This window comes from Camelus bactrianus, chromosome 35, assembly GCF_048773025.1.
Source record: "Camelus bactrianus isolate YW-2024 breed Bactrian camel chromosome 35, ASM4877302v1, whole genome shotgun sequence".
In the NCBI taxonomy this organism is placed as follows: Eukaryota; Metazoa; Chordata; class Mammalia; order Artiodactyla; family Camelidae; genus Camelus; species Camelus bactrianus.
In genome coordinates this window covers 15,410,854-15,435,004 of record NC_133573.1, presented here as the reverse complement: position 1 = coordinate 15,435,004, position 24,151 = coordinate 15,410,854, and the positions used below count along the sequence as shown (strand labels likewise).

At 36.8% G+C, this 24,151-nt stretch overlaps 1 protein-coding gene across 4 annotated transcripts; it reads right to left on the bottom strand.

Moving 5' to 3' along the window:
- Nucleotides 1–1,563: 1,563 nt before the first annotated feature.
- On the bottom strand, nt 1,564–23,627 carry LOC123619964 (ADP-ribosylation factor-like protein 5B). 4 transcript variants are annotated; one of them, XM_074357967.1, is made up of 6 exons: nt 23,037–23,626; nt 14,860–14,920; nt 13,127–13,274; nt 10,533–10,616; nt 9,069–9,178; nt 1,564–7,982 (listed from the first exon to the last, which is right to left on the bottom strand). In XM_074357967.1, exons 1-6 carry the CDS (start codon nt 23,080–23,082, stop codon nt 7,934–7,936), a joined length of 498 nt encoding a protein of 165 aa, XP_074214068.1. In that variant the 5' UTR covers nt 23,083–23,626; the 3' UTR covers nt 1,564–7,933. The 4 variants fall into 4 exon arrangements, with proteins under 4 accessions (XP_074214068.1, XP_074214067.1, XP_074214069.1 ...); XM_074357966.1 differs by having other exon boundaries at nt 9,069–9,220; nt 23,037–23,624; XM_074357968.1 differs by lacking the exon at nt 10,533–10,616 and having other exon boundaries at nt 9,069–9,220; nt 23,037–23,627.
- Nucleotides 23,628–24,151: the final 524 nt, after the last annotated feature.

The window sequence follows — 24,151 nt, the reverse complement described above, 5'->3', positions numbered from 1 at the left end:
AAGATTTCTCAGAAATTGGAATGTTCAGCCACTGAAGTCCTTTAGCATAGCAGAACTCTTATATTGAGATACTTGAATTTCCTAACCCTCTATACAAAAACTTGAACTTTGTACATATGTGTAATTTTTCAACGTCTATCTCTTTCATCACATTCTTAAAGAGATTTGGGGGGAAAAGGAGTTTAAAATCACTACCTCAGAGGAATCTAACGAATATAATGAAAATTGCTTATCCCACACAAGTCAGATTAATTCTCAGCTTTCTAAGTAAGAGTACAACTTAACTACAATGTGTAGATTATCCCGACTATCTCTCAGTGGAGTACATACTCCAGTGTGTTCTTTTCCAACACCACTAAACAGTTCTCCAGTTCTCAGCAGACGCTGGCAGAGTGTCCTACAACTTAACTCAACTTTGATACTATTTACTTGGATATAGCATCAGATCCCACAGGTTAAAGGCTCAGTCCCACAGATGGTCAGCATCCCCTTCCTCCCTTCACAGGCCAATCCAGAGTTCAGATTGTTACCCGTGCTTCCAACTGGATATAGATTGAAGGTTCCCATAATTCCCTCCTTGTGTTTGATTCATTTGCTAGGGTGTCTTACAGAGCACAGAGAAACACTAACTTACATTTTTCCAGTTTATTGTAAAGGATGCAGAACAGCAGGTGAGAGGTAACACAGGGCAAGGTCCAGAAGGGCCCCCATGGAAACGGGGTGCACCACCTTCCCAGCACATGGATACATTCGCCAACCCAGAAGCTCATCAAACGTTGTTCAAGGGTGTCCAGAGCTTAAACAATGGTACCCTGCCCCACTTTCCCTTCCCAGAGGTTGGTGGGTGGGCTGAAAGCTCCAACCCTCCAATCACTTGGTCTTTCAGGTCACCAGCCTCATCCTGAGGCTGCCTAGGGGCCCCACCCTGTTACCTCATTAGCATAAGGTCAAAAGGGGTACCTTATGAATAACACAAGACACTCCTATCATTCAGGAAATTCCAAGGGCTTGAGGACCAGGGGACAAAGGCCGTATATATTCCATTGTAACATACACACCTAAAAGAATAGACTTCCTGCCATTCAGGCTTCTCCCCCTCTGGCAGGTGTACCTTCTGCTAGGCCACAGGTATTTGGACCAGAAAGAGTAACTGATCCAATGTGGGCAAATGAACAGCCACCTGGGGAACATGGAATTGTGGCTCAAAGCCTATGATAACCTGACTTCTCCCTTGTACAAAGGAGCTAGTAAACCTGGACATTATCTGCCATGGGACTAGGGAACAGAAAATAACAATCTAGTAGGAGACTGAGAAAGAAGAGATAAGTAGGAGAAAGATGAGGTCCTCATTTCTCCTCAGCATTCCTGGGTCTCACTCCCAGGCTGTTCCAGAAATCCAGTGGTGTCCCCGACCTTGGGCTCCATGAATGCCTACCACCTCACTCAATAATAAAATTCCTCTCTGTTAGCTTAGAGGTTTTTATCACTTGTAACAAGACTGTTAAAACAAATTTTATCTTAAAAACAAACAAACAAACAAACAAAACCACTAGGCCCACATCGTATTGGAAAAGTAATTATTTATTATGACAAAAATAAAACTGTTGACTGAAAACAAATGAATGTTACACTGTATTGCACCATGATTGCAAATGAGACAAAACCTGTCTAAAAAAATGAACATTCCAGAGCAAACAGCATCCTTTCACTTGGGTAAGTAGGCATGCGAGCAACTCATTACAGCACAATTGCAGAAATAAAAAATCATGAGTACCAGCAACGTAAGTTTAACATATAGAAGCATTTCATGACAGTAATAAAGCTATTAAAAATTTAAATCATGTCTTTTCAACAACCGCACCATTAGAAGAACACACTTTGAACCGTTTTCAAGAAGCAATGATGTGAATGCATTAAGTAATTTGTTTGCTCTTAGGGTTTTATTAATGCTTTATATATTGGACCAGTAGCACACATCTCAGTTGCTTGAGTGGGATTAAGAAGCACAGTTCATGGTACGAAAGAAATTTTTTTTCCTCTGTACAATACTGGGGGCCCCCAGAGAGATCCAATTCATAATTCTGGCTTTAATACCATCTTCATTTGACCAAGCTCATTAGCTAAGATACTGTTACAGCATTTGCAGAAAGCCTGTAGCTTGATGGATTAACAACAGTTTGTATTTAAACCTTAAGAAATGAACATACATATAAATACAGACACTTTAATGTAGTTTTACATTCTGAGGAGAGAAATATACAGGGCCTGCTGTTTCTCCTTTAATGCTCTAAAGCACCAGTTTATGTTACAATGGTGATGTGTGATTATAATCATTATATTCTGATTAGAACAAATGCCAAGAGCAAAGCTGTAACTGCTTTTAGTTTTAGTTTTAGTTTTTTAAACCATGCTCTGTACAATAGATGAACAGGGTAAGGTTTATAACTATTACATAATTGGAAAAAAGTCATAACCATCATTTTATTTCACACTTTTAATGAGATAGCAGCTAAACATTTTAAAAATTAAAAATGAAGTTTTCGTAACTACACTGAACAGTTTACTCCAAGAGAACCAAACAGGGACTGCAGAGTCCCTGAATTTCCTGAAGGAAAATGCAAGAAGATTAAAATGATTACAGTTGCTTATGAATAGGGCCAAAATATGCAAACAAATTGTACATAACCAGCTTCAACTGATAGTCATTTGATATCTTACCAACACTGATGGCAATAGATTCACAGTATAAATCAATCAATCAAATTTTAGGGTTTTTCCTTTCCCTTATTTGATTTTAATTAACTGTTGACTGAGCGCTTGCCCTTGTGCTAATGAAGACAGTATGTGGATCAGCTGCACCACATTAGCCCTGCTGGTGGTAAACAAGTAAAAGAGAACAAAATCTCCAAGGAACGCTATCCCTTAGTTGGGAATTTTGCATATTACTAATAGTTTAGGTGAAGGGAGTTTTTATGGGATGGTGCTACATTTCAAAAACTGGAGTAAAGCACCTTATGAACTGAAAAATGAGGTAACGTTTTAACTAAAGTTCATGAAAGAGAACATTTCCATTCTGCTAGAACTTTGTTTTCTATTCCAAAAAATATAAACAGCACATTTTATTTACCCATGTCTATGAGAAAAAGTAGATTATTGGTTTTAGAACAATGCAAAAGGTGCCTCTCTGTGACTAACACCCCCAAATTCTAGAAACCTAATCAGTCTTCAGTTCTTTGGCCACGTTGAAAATAACATAGGTCATCTGGTTCTACAATAAGACTGAATTTTCTAGTAATCTTAAGTGCCTTGAATGGGCACAATTCATTGTTTTTATTCAAATATTCTACTGAAGATTTTTTACCTCATGGTCATCTTTACTATAAAGTTTTTTGTTTTGAGGTATGCCTCTAAATCTTCAAGTTAACATTTCTTATACATTACACTAGACTATATACATTTAAAACTGACTTTACATCTGTGAAAGTGTCTTTTTTTCTACTCTAACTTTAAAATGAAGTAGCTGAAAAAAAAATTTGTTTTTTTAATTGGTCCTCTGTGTAGCTCTGGTCACCTGGAACTGTTAAAAAATACTTTTTTGGGGGAAAAAAAACCTTTTTGGGAAGTTGACTTTTAGATTTCAGTCTTCACAGTAAGCATAAATTAATAAGGATGAGACAGTACTGAAAAAACTAACCCTGAATATAACTACCTTCAGATTTATACAGACATTTGTAAAACATTGACATCCTGGCTGTATACTAGCCTTTCAATACTGGGAAGTCAAACAGAACTGAAGTTTGGGGTCGTCTCTAAAGCCAAAAAACTGAACAAACTTAACCATTTCCATTCAATTAGAAAAAGCCAGGAAATCAAGCAAGATACTTTCTAGAAGAGAGTATTCTCAACACACACTGGTGTTTTATAAGCAGCTTAATATTATCCCCTTAGCAATATGGCTTACTTTCTCTTTTGCACTGTCATTAAATTATAGCTCAATTTAAGTGGAGTTACAGTGACTAGCTGATAGTTTTATTTGACTGTATTCATACACTAAATGACATGATAGTGGGCTGGGAATCAAATAATAGAAAAGAATACATTTAATTTCATATTACATGTCTTTCCCTAGTTTTTGTTTTACTTTTTCAGTTTCTAATAGGGTATAAAGATTCAGGATTTAAAAACCAAACCAAACCAAACCAAAAAAAAACCCAAAAAACCCAAAAAACAAAAAACAAAATCATGTTGGTGCTCTAGTTAAAGTTCCTTGGTACAGGGAAAAACAGTAGGAAGGTCATGAACAACAGTAATTGTCTAAGGTCAAGCAGGTAATGGCTAAATTAAGATTCAAACTCACTTCTTCAGACAGCGAGCACAACACACAATATTCTACTAGATACAAGTCATGCTGTATCTTCGAGTGACTTTACCCCAACAAAATACAGAAGATCCTTTAGAATTGCACTAGATATGAAATGTTTTGGATCCAAAGCCACAGATGAAAAGTTAGACTCAGAAAGTGGTCTTCAAAGACAAATGTCAATGGAATTCATCTATTCTAGGCATAATATCAGTACATTTTCTTCTACTGATATTGTTTACATAGTTAAGAATTAAGAATGCTAGTCAGAGACAATTCCATTTACAATTTGTCCTAAGATACTACATCAAAAAGATTTTTCAAAAAATAAAGCTTTTATTGTTTCAAAATTTCCTTTGCTTTGTGATTCCCCATAAGTCTTCAGAGAATAGTTAACAGAACTGCCTATATCACTCAGTTTCTATAGGAAAATAATTATTTTCTTTATGCTATAGATAATGAAAGTTAATTTATGTGTAATCAAAATGGCTACAGGAGTGGTGCCCATTTAAAAATGATTTTTAACAATGAAATTTCAATCTGTTATCATTCCTCTAATGCATATAGAATAAAAATATACCTTTAAGCATACTAACAGAAACTAAAAGCAAAAATTATGTATTTAACCATCAGTTATTAGATTATAGGTATATTATTTCAGATTTTAAGAAATTAAATTACACTAGCAATACAAAATACTTAGTATGTTCCCATATAAAAGGGCTTGTTAATTCTAAAAGAGCTCTTAAATGGGCTTCAATAAGAAAGACAGGTTTAAATATGAAGAATGCAACATCCTCAAAATCAAGAAAAATGCCACATGTGAACTTACAAGGGTAGCAGTTACATTTCAGTTATACAAAAGAACATCAGAATTTAGTTTCTTCATCCTCAAATTAAAAACAAAATGTAGAATAATCTCTCAAAAGTAACGTGGGTGGGTCCCCTGCTTTTCACCACTGACTAGAAACTTGGCTAGGCAACTGAGGGACTGATGGGTAGGGTGAAATTTGAACTGTTTCATTAATTAGCTGCTGATCTGATTCTAAAGAACAGGTATAATACAAAATTGAGAACTTATCTCAAAATACGAATGAAGGCACTAATGACAAATTTACATTTTTAATCAGACAATTATCTTATAGTTGGTTGACTTTCAATGAATGTCAGAATCAATGCTTTAGTGTTAGGTATGTCCTTGGGTCAAAACATTCTCTTGGAGTAAAGGGTAATCAGTTTTCCTATTACTGTAAGAGGAAACGTCTAATGAGAACTTCACACTTAAAAAAGGCTTACGTGAATTTCCTAATTGAACTGTTCCCAACTGTTGGCACAAAACCTAGCTGAATGCTGATTTCATCTTTAACACACAGCTAACATAAATCATTTCTAATCCAAAACCAACCAAGTACCCTTTAAAAAGGATTTAGAAAATAAATTGTATGTTCAAAATTAAATAGAAAACCCGAGTCTATACTAGTAGTTTGACAAAATAACACTTTCAATATAATGCTGATGTGGTAAAAACAAAAAACCAAAAAAAAATGTAACTTGATGAAAGAATTGAACCAGCCATTTTCATTAGATACAAACTTTATAGTTAAGAACACATACAGGAGTATTAAATAATGCTTTTTCTCAGGACAGAATTAAAGAGAATTATCTTCAGTATTCATGGCTAAACTCTACAACCAAGATAGAAGTTCTGGCAAAGTGTGCTTTAGGTAAATGGTGCTTTCATAATTCCTCCTATCCCCACCACCACATACACACCACAGAGCATCCATATTATGTCTGCTTTTCTCTCATGTTCTTGACTATAGGTTACATTAAAAACAAAATGTATCCTCTACCTGGTATAGAATCACACAGAAAAAGGTTCAAAACAAGGTTAATGAATAAAAAGTTCCCAAAGCCCAGAAAGCTTTCTTCTGATCATTTTTCAGTTCTAGGGTATGCTACCACCGAATAGAAATCAGAAAAATGCTCCCACACCCAACTAATTAGACTAAATATAATAAATCAAGTATAACTGAAAACAGCAAAACTGAAACCAACTTCAACAAAAAAATTTTTCACTTTTGAATAGGTATTGATATTCTTATGAACACTGAATCCTGTTTTTGACCCAAATGAAGGAAAAGTACTGCAAAAATAAGGTATTAATTATTTTCTACATATGTGTTTTATCCCTTTCATCATGGCAAAATCACACATTTGAAATAAAGAGGATCACAATCACAATACTGGTCCCCCCTCTTTAGGTGTGCACTGCTCAATTACTGTTTGTATTAGACAACTGCCTTGAAAATGTTTTAATGTTACCCAATAAACACACTTTTGATAGATTATGAGTTTTTCACTAACTATTTTTTAACCTTAAGAATTAACCTTAGTATATTAGTATATTAACCTTAAGAATTACAGTAAAATTCTCAAAGCTATGATGAAATTCAGCTGTTTCCATATAATCCAGCAAAAGATTTAGAACATGACAAATGGCAGACACGTAAGCCAATCACACTACAACCTCAAACATATTTAAGGAAAGCCATATTGTTTTTTAAGTAATATACTGCTGGTGGTAGAAATGCTATTACAGACACAATTTCCAACGTTAAGAAATAAAATGAACTGTTCATACTTCTGCTTTAGTTACTATCCAAAGCAGATGTGGTGCCCACTGCAAATGGAACAAGGTTGTTTGTAACTGATAGTAAAATATATTCCCAGTGCCTTGTTTTACTTTTAGTGCTGGTATGTACTCATAACCTCCGACAGTTACGTACGCACTGAATAATGTGACGTGCTTAAAATATTACATTTATTCAGAATATTTACCATCAAAGTTGGCCTTTGAAATAAATATTTTACCTTGATTAGTTTTGACCAAAACCGATCCTGTGTTGTAGGCAGAAAAGTGAACTTAATTTTAGATAAATACTCTACTTAATTTCCATGCTAACAGCAACTTAAAATTACTTCATGACTTGTAATATGGGGGAAGTTAACTCACTTAAAGGCAGTTTTCGTGATGTTTCATTGTCCTTACATACATCTTCTAGGCAGATTTCTTTCTCTATAATAAGTTCTGTCCAAAAGATAAGTGGCTTAGAGAGGGAGCCAGTGTTTTTAGTGCTGGGTAAGTCTGCAAGCAGTATCTGATGATTTCCACCACTACTCTGTCAAACCAGTAATTATCTGGTGGGGGGATGGGGTGGCCAAGAAATGAAAGAAATTGGTTATGAAAGTTATTACAATCCAGAAAACATTAAACATGTGACAAACATTTCTTACAAGGCAGTTGTTGAATAATTAGAATAAGCAGTCAGAGGAATTCTGTTGCTGAAAACAGGTATACATTATGTTCATCCAATTGAAGATTAGTGCATTAAAAAAAAGTTAAGAAAAAAATCTTTTCTGTTCCAGTTCAGCTGCACTTGATTCAAGTGTTGCTCATAGAGGTTTGTGTTGTTATAAATTAAACATGCTGCTTCCTCAGCAGCCAAAGGTACTAGGCAAAAATGTTCATGTCACAGAATAAATAGAGTAGATCTCTTTCAAGCCAAAAAGTTATCTCACACCGATCCGGGACGTCATCCACTCTAGACCTTGGCATAACCTGAGACAAAAGACAAAAGGAGTTTCAAAATGAAAAACTTTATACTTGAAAATTGAATGCATACTTATTTTTAAGTCTTACTCAAAAGTTGGTACTACAATAATTATTCACACACTGGAGTGACAACATTCAACTAATATTATACTAAATAGCCTTTTTTAAGTGGAAAATTCACACCAACAAAATGACCCTAATCAGTTAAGTAATGTGGGAAATTGCTTTAGTCTCACCTAAAGATACAGCTCTGGCAGTTTCGCCATTAAGATTGTAACTAGACCCCCCTTCCCCCGACTTTAAGATGAACCAAAACTGAAACCACTATAGGAAGACAGCAGAAACTTCACCTTACCCTCCTGAATGCTAAAGAATAGAGTGCTTACAGCCTAGTCTTAAAAGTACAGGTCAAAAAAGTCTACATGTAGATATATTACAAACTTTTTCTAGTAAGAGAAATGAGAAGGTCAGCTGGATCTGAGGATAAATAAGTTCCTGGAAATAAAGTGGGTAGCCCATATATAACCCACTGGGTTCTCCCTAGCCTACTATGTCCAAACTCAAATTTGCAAGGAAAGAAAAATATATTGGAATGGCATTTATTTCAAAAGTTTGTTGTTTGGAAGTATGCCTCCCAAAATGACTCCTGATAATAAAGGAGACGTCTTGTGGAAAGCTGGGAGCTCATGCTTAATTAGGCCCCTGCAGAAAATATGACATTTCTTTGAGGCTTCCTTTTTAGTTCAGGCAACAGTACGGTCTTCTCCCAGTTAGTAAATGATAAAAGTAAGACATGAACAATGACTAAAAACCTGGATTGTGAAAACTTAATTCAGAAGTTTGTTCTTGCCCTTTTTGGGTAAAACATTCTATTTATATTAAAAGTTACAAAAATTTGTCAACTTTGGTGAATTCTAATTTAACAATAGTAATTGACTATAATTATTCCAACCTTGTAAGCCTAAACACAATGAAAGCCACCTTTAATTAAGAACAAAAATGGGACAGAATTCAAAGAAAACATGCTGGCCCCCCAAAAGCTGAAAGAATTAGAAAGGAGCCAAACCTCCCCTCAGAGTGATGAGCACTTACCCTTCTCCTGTTAAAGCACAGCAGGACTGAATGTGCCAGGGGTGGTCCTTAATTGAACTCAGGGTGAGGTATTTAGAGATTTCGGCTGCTGTCATACACCCTTTCATATCCTGTTTATTGGCAAAGATAAGGACGGCAGCCTTCTGTAAATCCTGCAATCAACATGAAATATTTCTAATATCTGAACTATTACAATTCAAATAAACTAATGAAGCAGGAGGGTAAAAACACGCCCTACTGAACAATTATAATGAAACCTCTCTACTTTAAAATGATCAGGTACTACAATTTAAAAGTTTGATTGAAATAAATATAAATGACCTCAAATCACCATGACTTAATGATTCACTCTAACAAAGACAGATAAACTTATATAAGCTAGATAATTAAAAATTATTTTTCTATTGCTGCACCAAATGCGTCAAACTAAAAGTAAACCTGAATCTGAAATAATGACTTATAACTATATGAGCAATATTCCAATGGGCAAATACAGTACACACTGCCAACTACTACAGAATTTCTCCAAAATTTAAAGGACTGTACTAGAGGAGGGGTTGGGCAATACTTACTAATCTTTGTATAACCTAAGCTCACTGATTAATGCTCACTGCAGCACTGTTTATACTACCAAAATATTAGAAATAACGTAAATGCTCATTAATAGAATAGATCAAATGTGGTATATTCATACAGTGGAATACTATGTAGTTGTTAAAAGGAATGAACTAAAGCTGTATGTACTAACATAGATAAATCACAGTGTTGTGCAAAAAAAACCCTAAACCAAGTTACAGAAAGATTACACACACACAAATACACACACAATACCACCATATAAAGTTGTTTTATCAACATGGAATATTCTATTCTATAGAACTGATAGGTATATAAAAAAAACTAATAAAATTATAAAAGTATAATAAAAGTATAAAAATACACACAGGAGTAATGATCACTACCTTTAGGATGGGAGAATTCTTTTAGAATTCTCTGAAGACAAGGGAAGGAAATCAGATTGGAGAGGTCTAAGATTTAGTATCTTATGTTGACTGGTGGGTACATGAATGTATTTTATTATCTAAGTCCTTTGTATATAAGAACTGTTTCAAAAAATGATCCCAAGTTATTCACTAAGGAATTTTCAGCTTTAATAAACTCTAGAGGGAAAAACACTTAAATTTTCCTCTTTCTTGCCTCAATTTATCAGACTTTTTAAGGTATGGCTAAGTAGTTTGAAAAATATTTTCAATAATGGTATTAATCTCCAAATTAATGTGGTAGGCTTTATTAAGTTTAATAAAGCACTAAAATTTCTGACTTCAAAGCTTTCATCAATTTAATATATGAAACATTGTTAACAATAAAATAACTGACAGCAGAGGACATTAATCATTGTAAAAAAGCAAAACCTGTATATGGATACCTTACTCCATTTATTTTATGTTTACTTTCAAAATTTACCTCATGAGCCAACATTCTGTATAATTCTTCTTTTGTAATAGCTAGTCGTTCTCTGTCAATGCTATCGACCACAAGAATGATGAACTAGAAGTGAAAAAAAAAAAAAGAAAGAAAAGAAATTGAAGGGGATGTGAGGTGCTCTGCAAAACTACTCTAAGTGCTAGAAGTACTTTCTGTGATGGCATCATCATCACTATAAAATGGCCTACTGCGTTTTCATCATCAGGAGCTTACTTTATACTGAATCACATCAAGCAGCAAAATCCAAATGTTAATAAGAAAAATAACTCATAATTCAACAAATAAAAACCATGCCCAAGTTTATTTTCAAATGGTGATGCTTGAATGTATAACATACCCTAATATGTACTAAGATTTATTTTAAAATGCAGGTAATAAAAAGTAGTTTTTAAAAAGAAAGTCACAGTAATTTAAGTAACTTTCACTAAAATTTAAAAGTACTCTGTACTAATTCAAGCAATCGATAATTATGTTTAAGACAGTCTCCTGCCTCTTAGAAAGAGGCTGGTTTCAAAGAAAAAAAAGAAACACATTTAAAAAAAAACTAACAAATAAGACATTTTTACATGACAATATCAACAATAAAAGGGCAAGAAAAATGTGCTAAGTAGAAATATACTTGGGTGTTAATAACATACTAAAGATGCAGGTGAAATTAAAGAGTGCAAGGAGAATAGAAGAAAGCTATTGGTAACGGTGTGCATGAAAAAAGGTGAAGGTAATACATTAAAAATAATGTATCTTTGATAAGAAAAATAAGAAGATAAAGTGAGAAAGGGCCCCTAAATGGAACATCTTATGCAGAAGAAAAAACTAAGAAGTGAGATGAAGTGGTTTGAAGAGTTACAGAAGAGAAGTGATGTAAAAGAAATCGAGACAGGAAGGGTAGAATCAGATTATTAGATGGCTTTAAAATTAGGGAAAGAGACAACTATAGGAACCTGACTATAAACTGAGAAAGGGCTGAGAATGATAAAAGATAAGAAAATAGAAAGGATAAATGTAAGAAACATGGCAAACTTTCTTATGGGGAGGTAACTATAAATTAATGAGAGGAAAGCGTCAGGAATTAATCAACAACTTTGACTCGCTGTATTAAAATGGAGACATTTCAGCTTTTGAATGGTCCCTCCATGTAAAGAATTGAAGAAGCAAGACAAGGGTGAACAAGGCGATGGGAGAGACACCACGCAGATGAGAGCCCTACAAGAGTCTAACTGCCAGGGCCTTGTGCTATGCTGGTGGGCTTACATCAGAGGCCAAAGGTTCTTTGTAGTAATTTCTATACTTTTGTAGAAATGGTTTATTTAAAGAACATTTCATGCAAATGGCATCAGTAATAATGTACCTCTTTCTGGATCCATGCAAAGTCTTCTAAAGTTCCAGCAATTTCAAAAACTACCACTTAGTAATGCTATAAATATACGTGGATCAGCCAGAACCAACTTCTACCTATTCACCGAAGATAAATGTCCTTTTCACACTTGGAGCTAACTGCCTGCTTTGAAAACATTCCAACAGCTATGCTGCAATGTTGTTCTTTCCTTCTCTCTAACAAATTTTTATTTTGGAATGTTATTTTACTGCAGAAAGATATATTAAGCTAACCTATAACCATAAATATTAGCTTCCCAACTTATCTTCCCTGCAAATTAAAAAAAAAAAAAAATTAAGTGCTCCCACATCTGCTGAACATCTATGACACGCTATCTTGGTGTGACCACTCGTACACTGCACTGGACTATATATGCACACACACATATGCTATTACAATATAAACCTAGAGGAATACATGGGTCTTTTTTAAAAGGCAATTGATTCACTCAAAATTCCTTGCATCAGTAGTCCACCTCCTCTGCACTCCCACCCCTCAAAAAACACTCAAGTTTTAAGAGGCTTCCATTTAGAAAAAATAATTAATTTTGTGTACCTCTTCACAAAGAAAAATTATAAACCCAAATGTGCATTAGTATTCCTAGGGACAAACCTCTCTCAATCACACTGCACAGTTTAAAACAAACAAACAAAAAAACCTGCCTCTAAGAAATAAAAACAAAAGTAGAAGATATTCCAGATTTGTTGTCCAGGTTGACTGTGAACTGGGAAAATAAAATAAATGACAAGAGAACACTGGGAGGGGCTGGCCTGCATATCCATTTGCTTTTCAATTAAAACATAATACTCCCAAAATTGTGAATGCTCAGTTTCATATTACTTAAAAATCCTGTATTAAATTACACTTATAATATTTTATTCCTCCCCTAACCAGGGCCTCTTATAAAGCTGGGAAAGGTTACATAGTTTATTCTACTGTCCGATTTCTCCAACAATGGAGCTCCAACAGTATCACCCTGAGGGGCCACCGAGAGCAAGCCTGACTACAGGAAGCACTCCACTGACGACAGCCCCCGTTACTCCTCCCGCCTGCCCTTCTCTTCTACTTGAGGACCTCACATTCCTCACAAAAGAGAATCTTATTGAAAGGCAGATGTCGCTATGCCTTATGTCCAGTCTGTTCTCTGGGTTTACCCCTTGGCTGTTTTCATTCAAATTCAGAAGTAACTGTAGGGTACCTCGGTGTTTGTGTAATACGTGTTCCACGATGACCGCAGGGACTCCTGACCACCAATATCCCACATGAGAAAATGAGTGTTCTTCACGACTATTTCTTCAACATTGCTTCCTATGGTTGGAGATGTATGAACCACTTCGTTCATTAAGCTGTTAAAAGACAGACACCATAAAAGCTCTTGTCAATCCCGAGAACCTGAAGCACATTTTCCCTGTACTTTTATATGAATCAACCTTCCTTACTTGCATCAGTGATGGTAATCACTAGCAACAGAAATGGAACCCTGGAGAACATTTGTGCAAACACCTAGACAGAGAACAAATCCCGAAGGAAGGCTGTTTTTTTCGTTCTTTCAATGGAGTAAACTACAGGCTTGATCTGGATAGGAGGCAACTGTGTAGCCAAGTTGCACTTCTGTGGCCAAAATTCCAGTAGCCCCCGTGCCCTGTTACCAGCTAGAGCAGAACCAATGCCCCATCCTGAAAGAGAAGGTTTCCAGGTGACTGTCATCAACTTGCAAAGTAGTCACCGTTGCACAGTAGGCTGTCTATAATTCTGAAGACTTTTTATGTGAGAAAACAGACCCAGCTGAGGCATAAAAATTAGTGCATGCCTATTAACCAAAACTGCAGTCTTAAAAAGACCTTGGGCAAATGAAAATGTACGGATTAGAATGCTGATGCTCCTATCACATGTATTATCAGAATCACCAGTGAAGCTACACTAATTAATTAATTCAACAAATACATATTTACCTATAACACATCAATACTCTGGTGGAAAAAGCTTATAACTCTCTCTTGGGTTTTATATATATGTACATATATATTTTGAAGCTATGGGCAAAATTACTTCAACAGTGATGGCAGGTTTCTGAAATGTGATGTGATGTCTAAAGGTTAAGTCATATTAAAATACATCATGGCCAATGAATGAATGTTAAAAAAAAAAAAAAGTGGTTATTAAACTCTGAAACAACAAGCCAGAAGTTGGTAGCTTTTTAGCAAAATAGCTGAAAATACATAAGAACTGCTTACGTGAAAGAACTCTCAGCTGCTACACTTAAGATGCGGTGCGGAGAGGTTAAGAGCCACACAATGGTGCGCTGCATTTAGTAACTATTCGTTACAACGTAGGGACACAGATTCATTTCCATTGCTTAACAAGGATCATTTCTTTGGAACCAAAGATAATGGGAGGTCATCTGACAAGGGGATTGATGGCCTGTTAAAATTTCCTTAAAGTATTAAAGTGTTTCTCTAAAAGGCTCAAGCCTCTTCCTACTGCAAGCTGCTAAAGCAGTTATTTTCAGGGGCGATCTTCATTTCTGGTGAATTGCCAAGTCTGGAAATGTTTAAAAATTCCAGAGCTATTAGGCAGCAGAGTAGCAGTAACTTCCTAGATAGGTATCTGTCTAGCCACATGCACCTCAGAGTGGGAAGACCTAAGTGAAATGCACTTTATCTCTTCATTCCAGCACAAGAATGTGTGCTTCACTTAGTTTTAGTTTAATATTAATTCTTTCTTTCAAGGCTGGAAAAAGACATGTTTTTGAAGGCTGTAGCAAACATAACAACAGTTTACCCTATTCACTTTTTAATAAATTTTGTGTCTGGTAGAAGACAAAACCACGTGTCTTAAGTTTTCCCATTATAATGGTATCTCATTCTAATTATACAAAATTAGCTCCAATAACTAAAATAACAAAAACCTTAATTAAACCCACATACTTACAATTGATAAAGAATGGTGGTTTTCCCTGCATTATCCAGTCCCACTATGATTACTTTGTGTTCTACAAAGAGAAAGCAAACCATAAACATTTAACACTGCTGCATACTTCAATTATGTGCTTTCAACAATGATTATTAGTTAGCTCTCTAATGAGAATCATTCACTGGATATTTATGCCTGGATTAATATACGGAAAGAGAGCTTTATGATGTCAAGGCTACCTGCCTTAAGTGAGACAATCTAGTATGATATTCTTTTCCATCTCTTATAAATAAAAGAATGTGGGAGATAGAGAAGCACAAGAGGATTGCATCACTTATACTGAGTTTGGGAGGAAAAGCCAAGACATTAAGGACTTAAAATGTTAAGTACAAAGGAATAAAATGTTTTACACACCTGTTTGCCCTCTACCAATCAAAGTAGCTTTTTATCAGGTTTTTAAATCCAAACACCTGGATGTTTTCCCTTACATGTACCAAGATTTTTTTTTCACTTAAAAAAAAAAAAATCCAACTGAAAGCATAAAACTGAAGTTTTCCCTGTCAATAACAGGCACGTAATTTCAACCAGTTTTCATTCCTTCCATTAATTTATGGATAAATAAGCAATTACAAAAGAAAATAAAAACAAGAAATCTCTTCAGTTCCCTCCTCCGTTCTGCTGCTGTGCACTAAAAACAAGCCACTTCATTCTTAAGGATTTTTAACGCCTGTCTAATTAGTCTGTTAAGTGGGAGATGTTCTGAAACCTCCTTAGAACAGTCCAGACACATTCTTTTCTAGATTTGAACCTATCTATACAGAATATTTTGAAGATTCCTCCTCCCCAGGGCAGAATGCTTAGAAAGTGACCAGTGAACCTCAACAGGGTATGTAAGGAAGTCACATAAACCTTCACACAACCAGCTGATTTGTGGTGAATGTTCTGACACATTTCACAGCAGAACCCTGCTGCTCTTGTTAACCTCTGAAGAATGTCAAAATTCTGACTATACATCTCATCAAGTATTAGCTGATATTCCTACCCTAAAGTGTCAATACGCATCAGTGAAAAAAAGGGGCCATAATTCACAGACAAGTTCTCACGTGGTCACTTTGGACATCTTATTTCACTAGAAATCTCTTCCCGGAGACCAAGCTGCACCTCTCCTCCCAGCAAAGGTCTGAGAAGAGTATTTCCAGTGTTACTCATGGATGCACCTCCAGAGCCAGACACAAAGCATGTTTGTTTATATTAAATGAAGGAAAAGGTCCAATCACAGAGCTTTTGTTTAATTTTGACCAAGTGTTTGCACAGAAGTTTCTCTACAGGCTTGGCTGTGGTGTTTATTCTCCTGGATTTCCTTAAAAGCTGGCTCATATATTTTTGTAAGCAAGGAATAAAGATTATACAGGATGAAGCTTCAAAAGAAAATCAGTAAGCACACGTGTAGACAAATACGGGTAAAATGGCTATCAAGAAAAATGATGAAGGGGGAGGGTATAGCTCAGTGGTAGAGCACATGCTTAGCATGTAGGAGGTCCTGGGTTCAATCCCCAGTACCTCCTCTAAAAATAAACAAACCTAATTACCTTCCCCCACCAAAAAGAAGAAAGAAAAATGATGAAAAAGGAATTTTAAAAAATTAAGTGAAAGAAAAAAATCAAAGAAAACAAGTTTATCCCCTTACTGACCCCTTTTTTAACTACACTCATTTTGAAATTTTAGTACAGAATACCAAATAATGTATATAGACTAACATGTGAAAAGTATTAGAGAAGCACTAAATGCTGGCAGTTAACTGGCAGTTAAATACTTCACAGTGTTACTGTGAAATAATACGTTAACATTTATTTAATCACGTGAAAATTGGATATTGTTAAAATGTGTGATGAAACGACCAACTTTTAAGATATAAGAAATTCCCCAAAATATCATGCAATAGGGATTGCTACCTTCTAGATACATGATGTCTGCGCTAAGACTGTCATGTGATGAGAACAAGCTATACATAACAGAGTATGTGAATGACTCTTAACTAAACAAACAGAAATGCCCTCTGACAAATCCACGGACTCCAAACTGGAATATCGCACATACAGAAAATCAGTTTGCATTATTGCAAGGGGGTAGGCAGTAAAATGTCTGAGATGACGCTACAGTCTGAGACCTGAAGGCCTAGACAGCAATGAGGAGGTGCCAAGCAAGTCAGCCTCTTGAGAGGGAGAGGGAGAGAGAAAAAGAAAGGGAGAGAGAAAGAAAGATAAGGAAAGAAAGGAAGAAAGAGAAAAGCTATTTTAAAAACCAAAAAACAAGTAATCCTGCCCTATACTTATTATAGAATCATAAAATATCATGGCTTGGAACAGACCACAGAACTTGAGCTCTGCTCCTTCCCTCCCACCTCCACCTCTTCATCAACAAAGGCACCACCTATACAGCAAGTCTGAGGAACCCAGGTCTCCAAAAATGCACAGAACTACTGACCTGGCCCACTTGGCAGATTTTATAGATATAGAAATTACAGGCCTGTGAAGTTGGGGAGGGGGGGAAGCTGCTATTTTCAGCAAAGATATACTTCAGGAATAAAGGCAAAATAGACGTTTTCAGATAAAACCACACTATAAAAATGGTAGTTTTTCAGCTTGAAGGGCAATTATACAAGATGGAAATTCAAAACATGAAAAATAGTAACGTGGGTAAATATAAGAAAAATTTACTCTCTTTAAAGAACGTGATTGTCTATGGCAAAAATTATAACACTGTATTGTGCAACTTACAACACACATAGACACAATACAAACATGTAACCTGTATAAAGGACTAGAGGAGGGGAGAGTACAACTCCATATATAGTTTAAAGATTCTTAAAACTTCCAAGCGTTACATTATTAACCCCTAGTAGCCTTAGACTGCAAAAAGGTAAGAATGTATGTTGCCTAGAAGGACCATCAAAATGATGCAAAATGGAATTTTTAAAAAAGGCAAAATATAAATTAAAATAGAATTCTTCAAAAAAAAAAAAAAAAGTTAACCCAAAAGAAAGTGGGAAAAGAGGAACAGAGTAATAACAAAATAAAACAGATGGGACAAACAGAAAACAAATGATAAAACAACATTCCTTAACATCTAACCATATCATAAATCCAACCACATCAATAAATTGGGTCAACATTCCAATTAAAAGAGAATTTCACCCTAGATAAAATAAACAAGATCCCAACATATGCTCTCTAGAAGAGATACACATTAAGATATAAAATATATAAACAAAATTAACACCTTAAACAAACATTTATAGAACATTGCATACAGAATACATGTTCAAGTGCAAATGGTACATATACCAAACAGACTATTTTGATGAACTATGAAAGTCCCAATAAATTTGTAAAAAAAAAAAAAAAAAAAAAAAGGAAAGCTTACAGAGCATGCTTCTGACTGAGACAGGAGGGAAGAGGGCAGGGCACAGCCATTCAAGGAATGACAGAAATTAACACCAAAATGGCATAAGTTCAATTCCCATTAGGCCTTGAGTCTCAAGATGGTGGGAGATTTGGCTTCTAGTAGACCTTGAGCTTCATTATATCCTCACTGTAATGTATCAGCATGAATAACACGAATAACATGCCCACAGGCGCCAAGACAGCTCCAAGGCTAATTGTAAAAGGTCAAAGAGTGGGCAGTGGCCAAATTCCCAGGAATCCCAGACCCTTCCCCAGGGTAGTTAGGATGGTCCTCCAGCCAGTTACCTTATGAAGCTAAGGAGCCCATAAAAACTGGCAACAGGGCACCTTGTGGCCCCCTCTGGCTCCCTCCTCTTCAGAGATGGCCCGCACTGTCTAGGGAGTGCGTACCTACTCTTACTTTAACCTAAGCACCCAACCCACACACCTTGTGGCTTTTCTCTTGGTGAACAGCCTACACTCTATGCAGTATGTATCTCTCTAAACAAATCTATCTTTACTCAACTGTGGCTCGCTCTTTAATTCTTTCCTGCTTGAAGCCAAGAACCCCCCCGGCCGGCCGGGCAGGCAGGTCCCAAGGGCTCAACCGAGGACCCTCCTCACACCCCACATACTTTTCCCTGCATCACAAAAACAAATATTTGGAAACTGTAACAACACTTGTAAAGATTCCATAGGTCAAAGAAGAAATCAAATTTTTTAATGTTTCAAACTAAATGAAATATATTAAAACCTGTGGAATAAAGCTAAAGCAATAATTAACAGAACAGTTACAGCTTTAAGATGTTTACAGATGAAAGGAAAAAGAAGCAAAAACAATGCCACACACCCAACCCTTAAGAAGATGGGAAGAGGGGAGTAAAGTAAACAAAAAGTAAGCAGAAGGAAGTAAATAAACAACAGGAATTAGGAAGAGACAATAGAGGAAAAAACTCTTCTTTGAAAAGATTAACAAAATTGGGAGAAACTACTTCCAAAATGTACCTGAAGTCATTGCAAGAGAAGACAAAGTCTAGAGATAAAAATCAACGACACAAATGAACTTATTTACAAAACAGAAACAGACTCAGAGAAAACAAACTTATGGTTACCAGGGCAGGATGTGGGTGGGAAGGGATAAATTGGGAGTTCCAGATTTGCGGATACTGTCTACAACATATAAAATACATACACAAGTCTCTACTTAATAGCACGGGGAAGTATATTCAATATCTTGTCGTAATCTATAATGAAAAAATAAAAAGGAATATATGTACATATATGTCTAACTAGAATATTATGCTGTACACCAGAAATTGATAAAACATTGTAAACTGACTATACGTCAATAAAAGTTTTTTTCAAATCATTTGAGTTTCAACAGACTCCAAAGTAATCCACTGGGAAAGAAAAACCTTCAGCAAATTATACTGGGACAAGCAGATATTCTTCTAAAAAAATTAATAAATCACAACCCCTACCCACATAACCCCCAAAATAATTTTAGATGGCTCATGGGCCTAAGCATAAAAGCTAAAGCTTCACCAAAATAAAAAAATCTTCATTCAAAAATGTTAAAAAATAAACAAACAAAAAACTCCATTCAGCAAAAATCCCCATTAAAAAAATGAGTAATAATAATAAAAAAAAAAGACACTGAATAGGGAAGCCATGGTAGAGAAAAAGGGGGATATTCACAAAATGCAGCTTATAAAAGACTCCATTCCAGAATACATAAATAATATAAATAGCTTTTTGACCAAAAAACAAACAAAAAAATCCAAAACAAAAAAATGGGGAAAGGATTTGCACATGCTGCAAAAGAAGATACACAAATGGCCAATTAGTACATGAAGAAGTGTTTAACATCCAAAAGTCATCAAAGAAACGCAAAGTGAAAGCAAAGTGAGGTACCACTGCACACCCAACAGACTGACTGACATTAGGATACTGGCAACACCACATGTTGGTAGAGATGTGGAACAATTAGAAATGTCAAATGTTGCTGGTCGAAGTACAAAAATGGTATAATCACTATGGAAAATCTAACAGTTTCACTTACTACAACCTATTATGATGCAAACGAAGAAACAAACCATAGTATATTTTCATGCAACAGAATTATTTCCAACAGATCTATGAGGAAAGTTTCCAGTGAAGAGCTAATATAAAAATAGAAACAGAAGGGGGAAAAAAAAAAAAACTTAAGACACTTAAAAGACATAGCACTATGAAGCAATGCCACAAGAATTTTAAAAAAACAGCAAATAAGAAAAAGCATTTAAAAATTAAAAATAAGATAGGTGAACCAAATATTCAAAAGATTTGGAAGACAAAGGAAATATCCCAGAAACTTATTTTTTTAAAAAAAGTGAAAGTAAAATGGAAAAGAATATCTGACAATCAATTTAGTACCATATGACCAACAAGATTCTCAGAAAAGTAGAAATCCTAAATAGTAAAAAAGAAAAAAAAAAATTCCTAGAATGGAAAAAAATGCAACTTTGTGTTAAAAAGGTGCAGAAGGCCTAGCACAATGAATCAAAACATTACATAACAGGGCACAACTCTTTCAAATTTAAAAACGCCAAGGATAAATGAAACATTCTAAAATCTACTAGAAAGACTAAGAAAAAAAAATCACAAAATACCGGTCTTAACAATACTAGAAGCTGGAGGACGACAACATCTTCAAATTCTGAAAGAAACATTTTCCCAACTCAGAATTCTATATCTAGCCCAATTATAAATTAAAAGTGAAGACAGACCAAAACATCTTCAGTATTTGAAACTGCAGAAAAATGATCACTTTGGAAACCTTTGCAGGAAATGTCTGAAGCATGTGCTTCATCAAAGAGTAAAGCAAGAAAAACATAAGTTCTAATCAAACAGAAAAGGAAGGGAAATTCCTAGAAGGATAGCAAGGACATGTCCAGAACAGCTGTGTACCAGGCACAGAGAGGGACACAGGTCCAATTTGGAGCAGGATGGAACACTGACCAGGCAGGGAGGTGTGTGGACAAACTTGTAGGAGAGCTTCTGTATAGCATGAAATGACTTAACCAAACATACAAAGAAAACTAAGGCAATGAAATATTAGTTACTCTAGGGGAAAAAAGGTGTAGGAAAAAGGGGAACACTGCAGCACAGCAGTAACTAAACTTTATAGTGACAATAATGAAAAGACAGAGTGTGGATTAAGCCAAAATACGATATAGGGGTGATAAGGGAAAAGGGCCAAAGTATTTTCTGTTCTGCTATAAGAAATAATTAGTACACCTGAAATAAATATAATATTATATGTTGATCTTATCAATTTTTAAAAAAGACAAATTATACTGTTTAAAATTTCCATATATGCACATTATCCAGAAATATCAAAGTATATACTAGGGAAAAAAGGGTAAGGCATTAAAGAGATTTGACTAATATATATCATTTTCAGTTTAACATTATATAGCTTTTTTTTTTTTTAAAGAATGTCTATGTTACTTCAACACAAAATTTTTATGTTGAGAAACAAAACAAAAAATTGAGTATTTTGTATTAGGGCTACAACAGGTAGTAAGGCAAAGTTCATGCCTCAGTGAGTTTCTATTGAAAGAAAAAGACAAGTAAACAAATAAGCTTATACGATGACAGGGATAACTGTTACTCAGAAAAATGGTAAAGACAGAGAGACTGCGTGTCAGGGTGGTAAGAGTGGTCAGGGAAGGAAGGCAGGCAATATATGTGTGTGTGTCTATCTTTATTAACCTTGAAAAAAGGCTATTTTAGTATTCTTATCAATCTACGGCACAAGTGAGCTAAAGCCATTTCATTCTCTTCATGACTTATTAAGTCCGGGAAACCTCCCCCCCCCACCATATTAGCAGTAACAAATTGGCCATAAAACACTGCCTTTTTTTAGGCCTGGGCATTAAATGCAAAATGAAACTAGTTGAGTTTTTAAACTGGCTTCAATTACTGAGAAAACATTCTGTTAAAAGAATGCCTAAAACTTTACCTATTGCTGGCCCTTTTTGTATGGGTAAATTTTCTCTCTTCAGAAGGCATCACATCTGATTCACTCTGACTCAGAACAGGTTTTACAACTTCTTGGCCCTTTGGTCTTGCAAGTTTTAGATGTCTCAAAACCAGTTCCAGACTAGTTATGGACAAGCAACATAGTACATGGAACCAAAAGCATTCAGTTTTCCAGCACTGAAGAGAGGAATAATCGGTTTGCAATGAAGATTTCCAGGAAACCCGTGAACCTCTACAGGACAACATATTCCCGAGTCCTGGTGAGCAGGCGAAACAAGAGAACGTGAAGGCGCACGGGCTTGAAGAGCAGGGCAGAAAACAAAGCACTAGTTTTAAAAAGTTGATAGGTTTGGGGATAGACATTTATCCTCGGGCAGGACACTTAGGATGCTTAACTAGAGACGGAAAAGGCCCTCCAAGTGCCTCCGGGTATCATTAGGTGCTTTCCGCTTTCCTTCACTAAAATCCCCAAATTCTTGGTTTGGCTCTTGGGAGACCAAATGCCCCTTTTCTGACTCTCCATTTCTCCCCGTCATCACGTCTCTCCAGCATCTACTCCCAGCCTAAAATACTGAGTTTTTACCCAACCTTCTTGACTGACTAACTCACTTCTCTGCGTCTCAGAAGGCTAGTGTCCACAGACAGCCCTGCCTCTCGAGCTGTCCTCTTCGGCGGCCAGACCCACTTCCTCCGGTGCCAGCCGTTGGGCAGCTCCATCCTTCTTACCTTGGTTACAGAAGAGGCTCCACAGTTTGGCGAAGATCAGCCCCATCACGAGCGCCCGGGAGGGCCGCGGGGTCCCTCAGCAGCAGGTGCCGCTGCGCCGGGCCCCGCACCGCGGCGCTGGCCGCGGGGATCCGAGGAGAAGCCGACTGGGACCGCGCGGGGAGGGCACTGGCTGGCCGGGAAGCCGCGGCCGGCCGCCCAGCTACCCGTCAGGAGGCGCCGCGCCGCGTCCCTGCCCGAGCGTCCTTTGTTCGAGCCCACTGAGCCCAACGCCGACCCGTAGTCCCCTCGGTCTGAGCCCACCTACCCACCGGAGCCTCAGCCAGTCCCAAGCCCGCCTCCGCCCCGCCTCCGCCGCTTACCCCGGAAGGACGGCGCCGGACGTCGGCGGGCTGATGTCACCCCCGCCTCCGACGTGGCGCTTCCTCGGTTTCACTTTCGGCGGGCGGGCTCCCCGCCGCCGGATCGCGGGGCGGCGGGGGGAGCGGGGTGCGCTTGCGAGTCGCGGAGTTTCCCTGGGTGAGCCCGTCTTCTGTCATCGCTTTTCCGAAGTCCTTTCGCTTTCTTGAGTCGCTGCTGGCTGGCAGGGGCGTCCCTGGCCCCTCAGCCTGGGGGCAGGTTGCAGTTTCTCTGGCTCAGCCGCCGCCGTTTGCCACCTTTCTGCTGCACAGAAAGGAGTGTTTCAGCTGTCACCCGGTTCAGGCTGGCAGGCAGGCTTGGGGTTTGCCGTGATTTTAATTCTGAGTAGAGCTGATTGGGATAGGATCCATGGAATGCCAGCAGCTACAGAGTTCATGTTTGTGAATAACCTACAGTCCCCCAGTTTTACTAAGTATTTGGTATTTTTCAGGATCCCAAATCCACAAAATAAAACTTACTTTCTGAAGTGTTGAAAGGAAGTAATTTCCTTTAATTAAAGGGGAATCCTAGGAACAGCTGTCTCCTGTTCAACAAAATGGGAAGAAAATCTACAAGTGCAGTACTTGGAGCAAGGAACTATTGTAAACTGACTTCCGAAAGTACTTGGGGGGACTGGCTGCAGCTGGAATTGAATTCAGTTTATTACTCAGTTAAGTAAGAGGTGTGTGTTATGTATACATGCCGATTTGCTGCTT